This window comes from Ursus arctos, unplaced genomic scaffold, assembly GCF_023065955.2.
Source record: "Ursus arctos isolate Adak ecotype North America unplaced genomic scaffold, UrsArc2.0 scaffold_10, whole genome shotgun sequence".
NCBI lineage: Eukaryota > Metazoa > Chordata > Mammalia > Carnivora > Ursidae > Ursus > Ursus arctos.
Genome location: NW_026622764.1, coordinates 66419884 through 66432906, shown reverse-complemented (window position 1 = coordinate 66432906; position 13023 = coordinate 66419884). Strand labels below are relative to the sequence as shown.

Below are 13023 nucleotides of genomic sequence, written 5' to 3'. Positions count from 1 at the left end.
TCTTATTTATTTTAAGTATTACTTCATTTGAATGAGAAAATGTCAGTTTAAGCCTAGTTTCTGTTATCAGTATATCAGGAATTCCTCTTTTTAGCTAGCTTGCATAGTGTAGGTAATACAAACAATTTGTAATTATTCCCTCAGGAAAAGAAAATTAGGTGAATATGTTGTAAAGCAGGGTATGATGCATTTTCACAGGTATTTGAGAACTGAAAGTGCTATTTTTAAAACAACCCTCATTTCAGCTTTGATATCACCTGACTATGACATCTTGGAAAATACTTTCTTTTTATGGCTGTATTCCTTTTTGTAAAATGTTTTTTTTTTTTAAACATTTTCCTAAAATGTTTCAACTGGTTGAAAAAATAAAGTGTTTACAGAATGTATGCATATGTAACATTCTGGTTTACTGGTCATCAGCAGTCTCTTTTAGAGATATATTAGAATCTAAATAATAATATCCTGTATCCACTAAACCCTTTTTGGGGATTTGTTTTGTTTGGGAGGGTAGAGGGTGTAGCTTTTGGCCTATGATTCCCTGCAGAGTAGGGAGACCCTGCTTTGGACACCCACTAGTCACTTTGGACTCCTATTGCACCAGTTTTCATTGGAAGGAAGGGTCTAAGGTTTGAAAAACAATATAAAACAAAAAATCAGAATCCTCTATATTAGTACAAGGAAGAGACTGAATCAGACTAAAATTCATTAAATAAAGAATCCCATTTTTTCTCTATTCAAGGCAGTGCTTGTTAGATATTGGCAAAGCTTATTTTTTTGCTTTTCATTAACCCTCTGTCTGGTAATGGAATAAAGAGTTTTAATCAGGAGATTATATTATAGTTTCATAAAGTTAACGCACATAGTGTTCAGAGGACTGAAAGAGGATTTCTCTAAAGGAGTAGTATTTGACCTAAGAGGAAGAATGGGTAAAATTTTGTTTTTACAGAGGTGGGAGAATGAATATTATAGGCACTGAGATTAATATAAACCAGGTTAATTGGATAGGAAAGGACAAGGATATTTAGAAAATGATTGCCATGGAAAAGTATGAAAGTATTATGGATAATGCTAAAAAAGTAGTTGGGATCAGATTGTGGAAAGCACTGAAGGTCTAACTTTAGAGTTACTGTATTCTTTAGTCTGTTCAGAACCATGGATGCTTAATGGTGGATAGGAGGAGGGAAGAAGAATGGATAGACTGTTAAGATGTTAAAAATTGTCTATGGATGCTGGTAGTGGGATTGAAAGGGAAGATTATATTTGAGGAAGGTTTTACTAGATGGGTTATCTTACTGGAAATGAGGAATAAAGTTGATGAGGAGTCAGAAGTATAAGAGCTCAAGTCCAAATGATGAAGCACATAGTAATACTTTGAAAAGAATTAAGGGAACTGATGTGCTTTTTATTTGGACATGACAGACAATTAAAAAATTAAGGCAAATTGAGCTTAATGTGAAACTATGAGAGTGGGTTTGTTCCCTGGGCATGAGATTGTGTTAAAAGAAGTAAAAAGATTAAAACGTCATGGGCAGAACCTTGGAATTTTGTTTTTCAACAATAGAAAAATTACAGGAGTATAAGAACACCAGCGTTTTGAAAGTTAAGATGGAGAAAGTTTTCACAAATAATGTGTACTATGAACAGTCAGACTGAGGTCTTTGGCTTTTTCATCGGTAGTTTGTGACGTAAGTAACAGTAACAACTAATAGCAATTAATCCTCATAAAGTGCCTGGGATGATTTCAGATGTTTTACATGTTTACTCATTTACCTCTTAACCATACGAGACAAGAAATATTATTATTCCCAATTTACAGATAAGGAGCAGTGAGTTATACAGATGTTGAATAACTTCCCCACTGCTAGGAAGTGGTGGATGGCATTGAAACCAAGGAAGTCTGGCTCCAGAGCCCAGGTGGTTAACCACCACACTATTTAATAGGTCTCCAGAAAGATTCCGCTCTTAGTCCCTTACGCCAGTAGTCAGTGAGTGTCCAGTTCACCTAACTCTCCCTGATAGTGGTTATTAACCTTTTCAGTCCTTGACATTTCATAGGTAAATGGTGATACTAATTTAAAAAAAAAACAGTGTGTCACTAATAAAGTTGAACATTTTTCTTTCCCATATATTTCTTGGTTAATTGCTTTTTAAAAAACTTTTCTATGAGGGGCATGGAGGAATTGTCTTTTTCTTATTGATTGTAAGAATGCTTTATAAAATTAGGGGACGCCTGGGTGGCTTAGTCAGTTAAGCGTCTGCCTTTGGCTCAGGTCATGATCCCAGGGTCCTGGGATTGAATCCCGCATAGGGCTCCTTGCTCAGTGGGGAGCTCTCTTCTCCCTCTCCCTCCCACTCCCCCTGCTTATATGCGCTCACGCAGGCATGCGTGTGCTCTCTCTCTGTCTCTGTCTCTTGCTGACAAATAAATAAATAAATAATCTTTAAAAAAAAAGAATGCTTTATAAAATAAGGCTATTAATCTAGTTTGATTGCCTTTTAAATTTGTATAATTTACAATAAATACTATAGATTAAATCTATCAGTTGTTTCCTTTATGATTTTTCTGCCTTTCCTTTCAATCTAGGTGGTTATATTTTTTCCACTTAAATCTTTAATTGTTCTGGAATTCATTTTAGTAAGGTAGAAGTAGATATCCATCCTTTTTTAAAAAAGCCTACCGTAGCTTGTTACATCAACTCCATTTATTGATAAATTCTTTCCTTCTCAATTAATTTGTAATGTTTCCTTATTATAGCATAAATTCTGTATGGTTGGGACTCTTACTGAATTTTCGCTTTGGTTCATTTGTCTTTTGAGGTGTTAATGAAACATTTTTGTCTTGTTGAGAAAATTCTTTCATCCTTCCCCCTCCCCCTAAAATTGATTGGCTGTTCCCAAACTTTAATTGATTTTTCCAGTTGAGCCATAGAATGCATCTATTGAATCTTGTCCCATACCAAGTTCTGTTCCCCTGATAACATTTGGAGATTTAGTGAAAAAATGTTATTATTAGTATTCTTAACTTATTACTTATTCTTAACTTATTCAAATCTCTGTGTTCCCTTTCATATAATTCTGAGTTTACACACAGATTCTGTGCATGTAAAACTTGTTTTATATATTTTAACATGTCATTGTGAATAGATTTTCCCCTGTCTGTATTTTTGAGGTGGTTTTGGCTGATACAGAAAAGCACTATCGATTTTTTGTGTTTTGTTGCTATCACCTCACTGAACTCCTAGTATTTTTTAGTAGTTTTTCAGTTGATTCTCTTTGGTTTTACAGGTTGATCCTTTTTCTCATAGATTTTTATATGACTGGCTCTTGTTCTTTGGTTATTAGCTCGGTTGTATCTCTTCAGAAATGCCTTTCCTGGCTGAAGAATTTTACTTCTTGTCTTTGCCTTCTTTCTAGTCACTATTGTTCTCTGATGATATTTTCTATGTATTTGCTTACTTATATTTGGACTTCCCTTACTAGACCGAGAGCTTCATTCATGCTCTTTGTCATGGAAGAAAATAATGACTTTAATTTTGGATATGTGGTATTTTTCATTTTTGTGGGACACCTAGGTTAAAAACCTTGGGGTCGCCGAAAACATCAAAGAGAATTCAGGCTGAAGATTTGGGAGAGTTGGAGCTATGAGAATCAATTATTCAAGAAAAATGGGCATAAAAGGAGAGAACATTCTCAAAGATGTCAGCCGCTAAGGGGTGATAAATTTAAGAGTACCCAGCAAGACAGATACATTTGACTCCTAGCTTGATCTTAAATTCGAGTTCATGATATTTTTGTAGAAACATAGAGCAACTAAACATTCAAGGAACATTGAATAGTTGAATTTTTCTGCATTTTGATACATAGTTGTGTCTCTAACTGTAGTGTATGTTACTTATTTTTTATAAAAAAGAACAGATACCTCAAAGTGTAAATGATTATTTTAGATAATTGGTATTGTGTTATAAATGTTTATTTTAAAATAACCTAAGCTTGTTTTTAGAAGAAAATTTCAAAGAATTTTGTTTCCTTTTTAATCTATTCTAATTTCTAGTGAAGTTTTATTATATGTCTGTTATCTAGATATTTTTACACCTTTTAGGAACAGGCCTGTGTGTTTCTGACTCTTACAACAGCGCCTGACACATAGTAATATTTGGTAAATATTTTAAAAGTGCTTAATGCTGCCATTTATCCTTTATTTCAGTATATGTTCTATTTACTTAAGAAGTAATGAATTTCAAATAATTAGAAAACATCTATTCATGTGTCTGGGCATGATTCTTCCATGGAAAATGCAAGAATAAAAATATAGGTAACATTAATAAATAGCAAATCAAATAACATTTGGACTTCATTTGAATGGACAGGGAAAATACTATTTTTGAGAAGAAGTATCTTAAAATACCTATTATAATTTTTTGTTTTGCAGTAATGTTTGGAAAACAGCTTTGTCAAATTTTTATGTGTTTGGATGTGGTCTGTAAAAAAAAATTCACGATTATTTTTCTTAAACATTGTCATATTTTAGTGCTCTTATTAAGCAAGTGAATAAATCAATAGATGGAACAGCAGATGATGAAGATGAGGGTGTTCCAACTGATCAGGCCATCAGGGCAGGTCTTGAACTGCTTAAGGTAAGTACGCTTGTGGTGAAATTAAGTGCCTAATTAGATAACTGTTGAACATATACATAGTATATATTTTTTATTCTTGAGATTTGCTTCTTAAGTTTTTATAGAAACTGAAGTAAAATTTTCTCAATCATTTTAGGTAATTTAGAAATTGCACATTTCCTCTAACATGTAAGCCAAATATTTTCAGGTTTAAATTGTATAATATAGCCTACCTAGTATTATTACATTAAAATAGCAGATTATAATTTGAAGTTTTCATTAGTGAGCAAAGAAAGTGCTTAGCCCTACCAAACATGGAGCCAAATTCTTCCTAAAACTCCATTTTATCTTTTATTTTGTTAGCTAAAATATACTACTGCCTTTTACTTATTATTATAAAATCAGCTAATTGTTGACAACTTAGAAAATATAAAATTATAAAGAAGAAAATATTCATAAGCCTATCACACATGAACATTCCTTTTGTTTTCCTTTTAATCTTGAAAAAAATGCACACTTACATAGTTGAGATCAGACTGAATATATACAATTTTGTATCTTGACTATTTTCCCTTATTAAATTATAAGCATTTTTATCAGTGTTTTTTAAGGACGTGTTTCTAAGAGTGTCAAAAAAAAACCAGATCTGATTTACGGCTGTCACTTATTAGATGGATGCTTTTGGACAAGTTCATTGCCTCCACTTCCTCATCTGTAATTGAGATAATAATAGCACTTACCTCACAGAGGACTCAATTAACTCATGTACATAAGTTTCTGAGCATCTGGCTCATAGTAAAAATATAAAAAACATTATTTTTTGAAATGGTAATTAGTCCACTTTTGCAGTGCCATAGAGTTCCGAACTATTTCCCTGGGTGTTTAGATTTTCCTAATTTTATTCTTCTTATAATCACTAAAAAGATAAATATATCTAAGATCTCTTGCTGATGTCTTTTTTTTTTTTTTTTTTTACATTACTGCAGTATAAAGAGAATGATCATTTTCAGAATTTTTGGATGTATATAATCAAATTCCTTTACAGAAAAATTATACCCATATAGAGTTCTGTCAACAGTGAATGAAGGTGCCTATCCTATCTTCACAAACATGGAATATTGTAAATCTTAAAGAGATTTGCTAATCTGATAAGTAAAAATAATGTTTTAATTTGTATAATCATTAGCGTTTCCCTATGATGAATTTATTATTTTTATCCTGTGTTCATTTTCTCTGTTTTAATCTTGTGTTCATTTTCTACTATATTTCAATTTTTTGTTCTTTTTAACTGATTTTTTTTATTTTCCTTGCTTTTTTATAGGACATATTTGATATATAAAAATTAAATGTATTTTATTACATATGTTATAAAGTATAATAATAAAGTGAATACAGTGAAAAGTAAATAGGATGCTAACTCAAATAGAGTATTAACAATACTGTTGAAGTTCCCTGAGTAGTTTTTTCCCATGATTCACATCCCCCAGGTATAATTGTTCTAAATTGTTCTGTTGTTTGGGATTTATTATTCTTTCTCTCACTGTCCTTTTAATTTTATCATCTGTGTCTATCTGTGTATCTCTAAATAACATCACTTATTTTGCTTGTTTCTGAATCCTACAAATATGGCATTACACTTAATGTATTTTTCTACTGCTTGCTTTTACATTCCGTGTTTGTTTCCAGTTGTTTAAGCCTAAAAATTATGTCTTGTTCAGAAGATTTTTATTTTTGTTTTTCAATCTGAAATATAGCTCATCTGAAATTTATTTTGAAAGTATATATTGTAGGGGAGGATCTAATTGGGTTTTCTCCATATAGCTGTATATTTTTATCAGGACTATTTATTAAAAATCGCATCCATTTTCATTTTCTGTTCCTTCTTTATAATCTGTTTTACTCTATATAATCTAAGTTCTTATATATGTTTGGACTAAAAAGTTTTACTTTTTCTGTTTTGTTTCTTATGTTAGTACCATGTTGATTTGATAATTTTAACAGGTGTAAATGTTATGATAGCTTTTATGATCTGTTGTTTTAACCCTCTTTCCTAGATAACTGTTTTCCAAAAATGTTATTAGCTAGTCTCTTCTAATGACCTTTATTTAAAAGACTAGGGCTGTTTTGTTAAATTTTCTCTTCTTGTTCCTTTTCTCCTATTCTCATCCTCCTCCAAAAAACCCACACATTAACTAAAATCTAAATTATTTTGAAAAGAATTATATTGAGTAATTTAATTTGAATAGAAATGTCTTTGTTAGGTCATGCAATCTTCCTACACTAGAACATATCTATTACATATTTTAGTAAGTTTTAAACTTTATTTATAGTGCTCTCATGTACTAATTAGCATAATTATTTTTATATTTACTTTGAGTATTTCCAGTATGTAATATTTTGGGTTTATATCGTAAAGATGGAAAGGGTTTACAGATCATTTTTATGACTCATTTTTTTAAGGTACTCTCATTTACACATCCCATCTCGTTTCATTCTGCTGAAACATTTGAATCTCTCCTGGCTTGTCTGAAAATGGATGATGAAAAAGTAGCAGAAGCTGCACTCCAAATTTTTAAAAACACAGGAAGCAAAATTGAAGAGGATTTCCCACATATCAGATCGTAAGTTTATTCTGATAAATATTCCAGAAAATAGAAAAATAAGTTACTGTTTTTTGATTTATGTAATAGTTGGAATCTTTTAAGTTTTGAGGAAATCATGTCTAGGTTATCTTAAATTTATACCATTCAGTTTAGATTCTCATTTTGTCGGGGAAATAGCACTGATTGGTATTTTAGACGATTCACGAAAATGTGGAGCAAACATGGCATTTCTTTCTGAAGCATTGATTTTTGCTTAAATGTTTTAATGAAAACAATTTTATAGTAAAACATTCTCTTAATATCATGGCATAGAGTAAACAATTCACATGAATTTAATGTGTAATGGGAAATTTCAAAGGAATTTCAGCAGGACTGTGCATAGGACTCTTCAGTATACTCCGTGATTAAAGGTATTGAAAATTTTCAGAAGCAGTGCTTTATTTTATTTGACTCAGGGAAGTATGGAATAAACATCCTAACAGCAGTGTATTTTTGTGCGTGTTTCAGTATTTCCAAGCATTGAAAATTGTGCTGTTATCTTTGGGATCTCTAATGCTGGTTGATTATTCAAGGTTCTATAATACCTCAAAACAATAAGTCTTCATTTTCTATGGATCCCTGCTTACTTCTCTTATATGCATCTCTCCACCCTGTTCCTGGAGGGGTGTATCTGATAGTTGGTCCTGATCTTGCCATAGTCATTGGTGGTTAGTTTACATCTACCTCATTACTTCTGGCTTAGCCACTATTCCAGTTAGTTGTGGCTGGGGTAACATGCTTCATGTGGAAGAAAAACCTCAGAAAGAGACTGGACAAAGTTAGCTCTTAAAATTTCAGGTACACTTTTTGTTATTTCTTTTTGTTCATATGAACTTAATTCTAGAAACTATTAATAGTACAAAGGCATTATTTAAATGATCGTTGAAACATACCAGAATTTCATAATCATATTCTCTTTGGCCTGAGTAAGAAACTTTATTGTTTAGAACTGACTTCTTCAGGCGCCCGGGTGGCAGCATCTGCCTTCAGCTCTGGTCATGATCCCTGGGTCCTGGAATCGAGTTCTGAGTCCAGCTCCCTGCTTCTCTCTCTCCCTCTGCCCTTCCAACCCTGCTCATGCGCTCTTTCTCAAATACATAAATAAAGTCTTTAAAAGAAAAAAAAAAAAAAGAACTGACTTCTTAATTTTTAAGGGAATGCGGAGCATGAATTTTCCTTTGCTGTGATTCTCCAGATCAGAGATCAGTTTGGAGATACAAACACTACATAACACTATATTACTGAATGCCCACTTACTCTACTATCTCATTTAAATGTTTTAACAGTTTAGTATAGTGTAAAAATTATCCTAATCTTCCAAATGAGAAAGCTAATATTCACTTGAGGTAAATGGTTATGGGTCATATAGCTAGCAAATAACAGAGTGAAGATTTGAATTTAGGCCTGTTTGTCTGAATGCCTATGGTACCATATCCATAATGGCACAGTTCCTTTCTTAGTTAGGGCTTTGGGCATGTTTTTGCTTGATTTATTCACTGGAAGTTTTAATTCTTATCCTAGACTGTCTTTCCTAGTACCCTTTATATCTTAAAGAAACTTCGGGGGGTAATCAGAAGGGGGAATGAAACATGAGAGACTATGGACTATGAGAAACAAACTGAGGACTTCAGAGGGGAGGGGGGCGGGGGAATGGGATAGACCGGTGATGGGTAGTAAAGAGGGCACGTATTGCATGGTGCACTGGGTGTTATACAGAACTAATGAATCACTGAGCCTTACATCGGAAACCGGGGATGTACTGTACGGTGACTAACATAATATAATAAAAAATCATTAAAAAAAAAAAAAGAAACTTCGATATATTTGTAGGAGAACTACAAGAGCAAGGTTGAGAGGTGGACATTTTAGAACATGCAAAGGGCATTTTAAAACATCTGCTTTAATATGGAACTGAAGTACTTAAAACTATTTGATTTATATGCTGAGTATATTTCAAATGTTTCTCATGAGGAAAATTAACTGATAGTGAGTATCTGCTGTGTGTGCATGCACTGTTCTTGATGAAATAGCTCATGGTATATGTCTTGCAGGAGATAAAATATGTATGCAGATTTTATGTTCTAAATGATTAAATTGCGTGAGTCGATATTGAGGAAAAATGATAGAGTTGAATGTTTATTAAATTATCTTCCCTTGAATTCATCAAAATAATTCCAAAGAACCAAAACAAAAAAATATATCTAAGTAGAGGCTACCACAAACTGGACAGAATTGTTGCTAAATAAGTCATCTAGACCGAATTGAATGTGAGAACATTGATAGTTGATACACATATTACTGAATCAGGAGAATAAGGGATAAGGGGATGGATAGTAAGTGTTCGGTTGTTTGCTAATTGAGAGGAGGAGATTGAGGGATGGGCAGGCTTTGAGAGAAATAAGGAAAGCCTCATTTCTGCTGTCATAGAACTAAAGGAGAGACTTTGTAGTCACACCATTTTTCTTTGGACTGACCTATTTTCCTTAGCAGGAGGAGCAAAGCTTAGAGGTGAGGCTTAGAGTAGAATTGTGAAGCAAATGTCTTGTTACCAACTTTACAGACAGTAGGAAAATATTGTGCGCTTGCCCACTAAACAAAAATGATGATGTACTATGGTTTCCGTACTGACTCCTCCTGTCTCTCAGGAGTCTGGCTCACCCCCAGATAGGGAGATGTATCAAAACTAAGAGTCCTCTTATAAGCATAGGCTATAGCCATAGTCCAGGTGGAGCTAGTTCTCATCACTGACAGGGTTTCCGTAGACTCGGAGAGAAATTACGGAGATAAAGAACTTGGTCCGTTTAGTCCCAGCGCCTTCCTCCATGCTACTTACTTAGCCAACTGATTAATGAGTTGGGAGCTTTGATTTCAATGTTCAGTCATCAGGGAGACCCTATCTGCTTTTTTGTTTAAGTGGCAGAGCCAGAGAATTTCTCTTATTCAAAGATGAGTTAACAGAGTACAAATAAATTAACAAACATGAAACCTAAGCAGATATTTTAGTATTCCATAGAAAGCTGATAATCACTATTTGAAAGAATTGAATTTTTCTAGGAAAAAAGAAAATTTTAAACCATTCTAAACTGCCAAGAAAGTTAAGCAGCAAATGATATCTGGAAAAATAAGAGAACAAAAAAAAAAAAACATAAAAAGAGAAGTGGCAGGACTAAGGATAAAGAAGACAGGAACATACTTGTATTATAAAGTATATTATGAGCAGCAGGGAGCAGAGTAAACAATATCAAAAATGTAATTAGTAAGTTAGAGATAGAGCATGAGAAAATTGCATAGAACGTGGAAACAGTGGGCATAGAAATTAAGGCAGTTAAAGAAAATCATTTGCAGATAGTGAAAAGCCCTCTTTGGTTTCTGTGGAGGAAATAAAAGAATAATGGAAAATGGAAAATAGTAAAAAAAAAAAATTAATAGACTTGTTTAGAATGAATGAAAATGTCAATCTGGAGATCAAGAGGACTCATGTTTTAGGAACACATCCTGGTGGAATTTACTGAATTTTCAGGGATTACAGAAGTGATTTCACAAACATCAATAGCAAAGAAAAGGAAGTGTATTATGTACAATGGAAAAATAAAGAGGTTCACTTCTTTCAGCTACATAAGATTTCTGAAGTTAAGGATTCAACAGCTAGAGAGTTTTCAGGGACAAAAAGAATATAACTGAAGAATTTACTGAGTAGCCAAATTGTGCTTAAGGACTAATGAAGGATATTCTTCAGGACAGAAAGTCTCAGGAAATGTATTAATTACCTGGTTTGTAATGTGAACTTTGTCTACCAAGGTATATACTTTTTCCCTTTGCATTCAGTTTGCTTAAGCCCCTCAATCCAACTTTTGTTTTCTTTTTGTTTGCATATCTGATTTGTCTTTTCTCATCATTTTACTTTCAGTATTTAAATTTTAGATGTGTCTGTCTCTGTGTTTTAAATATTTGAAAACTCGGATTTTACTTTTAAGGATGATGTAAATAAATAAAATTGGCTCAAGAAGAATGGGAGAAAACCTAATTAGGCTATAATTGTAAAAAAAAAAAATTGAGAAAATTATCCTCCAATAAAAGGTCCCAGTAAAGTGTGTGTTATAGGAAGTATTTCGCATCTACAAGAAACCAAGGATTCTAATTCTTTTTAATTGTTTAAAGCATAGGAAAAAAAAAAAAGGCATTCAGTTTACTTCTTTCATAAAGCCAAGATAACTAGCAGGAGTGCTAAAACTGGATAACAAATATTCCCTTAAAAGAAAATTTAAGACAGATCTTACTAATATTGCTGCAAGAATTATAAGTAAATTTTTAGTAAAAAGCTTACTACAGTAAAACAAAAATATACTATGGCTGGGGCGCCTGGGTGGCTCAATTAGTTAAGCATGTGACTTTGGCTCGGGTCATGATCTCAGGGTCCTGAGATTGGGCCCTGTGTCCAGCCCTATGTAGGGCTCCTGGCTCCTGGCTCTGGGTTCTGGGTTCAGTGGGAGTCTGCTTCTCCCTTACTCTCTCCCCTCCCTCCTCTCCCGCCCCGCCATGCTCTCTCTTTCACAAATAAGTAAAATCTTTAAACAAAAATCTTAAAAAAAATATATATTATGGTCAAATGTGGTTAATTTCAGAAATACAAAGATGGTTGGTTTTAGTAAGCCTAATATTCATGTTACAATTTATTACAAAATTGAGTAAAAGGGAAGAGGGCACATAGTAGGTCATTCTGATAGATGCTAAAAGGGCTTCTGATAAAAAAAAAAATGAGTCTTATTTATAATTAAATCCAATAAAATAGGATAAGTGTCTTTATAACATAATAAATTTGTCTCAAACCAATAAGCATCGTCATTCCCAGTAAAAATAGGAACAAAATGAGGATAATACAGTATCTCTGCCATGATTTAACATTGCTTTAGAGGCATTAGCCATTATAATTCAATAAGAAAATAAAGAGGTACATGTGTTGGAAAGGAGGAAGCAAAATTACTGTATTTCGAGGCGCCTGGGTAGTGCAGTCGTTAAGCGTCTGCCTTCGGCTCAGGGCGTGATCCCGGCATTCCGGGATTGAGTCCCACATCGGGCTCCTCCGCTGGGAGCCTGCTTCTTCCTCTCCTACTCCCCCTGCTTGTGTTCCCTCTCTCGCTGGCTGTCTCTCTGTCAAATAAATAAAATCTTTAAAAAAAAAAAATTACCATATTTCATGGAAAATCCAAGAGAATCAACTGAAAAACTATCAAAACCAAGATAGCCAAAATAAGTATGTAAAAATCCAGAGCTTTCCTTATATACCAGTAACAACTGTTTTGAAAATATTGTAGGAGTAAAAACCAGAAGACCTAGGAGTAAAATATACAAGAAATTTGCAACCTTATACTAGTGAGTGAGGGAAATAATATTTAACAAAAAATTTAGTCAGGAAAAGTTACATTACCCACTAAATAACTGGCAAGCTGTTTTGAAAGGGAAAATCAATGTAGACTGTTTATCTTGATTTTTCATATATTTGAGATGAGTCCAAGATTATCAAAAATCCATTATTAAAAGGAGGATTATTAAAAATCCATTTGTTAAAATATATTTATAGAGCCTATACTGTATATAAGGTACTGGAGTATATAAGGTTCTGTTGAAATGAGTAGACTCTGCCCTTATATTTTAGTGAGGGAGAGTACCATTTAGACAAAAGCAAAAATCATGAAATAAGTGAAAAATGCAAATGGTATGCTGGCAAACTATTTTCAATATGCATAACTTAGAAAAAGTTAATATCTCTA

The 13023-nt window shown here is 33.0% G+C and overlaps 1 protein-coding gene across 6 annotated transcripts in view; it reads left to right on the top strand.

The window, feature by feature from the left end:
• The window catches only part of PDS5B (PDS5 cohesin associated factor B), a 187081-nt gene that overhangs the window by 119822 nt on the left and 54236 nt on the right, over nucleotides 1-13023 (top strand). For all 6 annotated transcript variants that reach the window (XM_026493117.4, XM_026493115.4, XM_048215552.2 and 3 more), the window contains exons 18-19: nucleotides 4529-4634; nucleotides 7074-7234. In XM_026493117.4, coding sequence (XP_026348902.1) covers nucleotides 4529-4634; nucleotides 7074-7234 — 267 coding nt within the window. The remainder of the gene's footprint in view (nucleotides 1-4528; nucleotides 4635-7073; nucleotides 7235-13023) is intronic.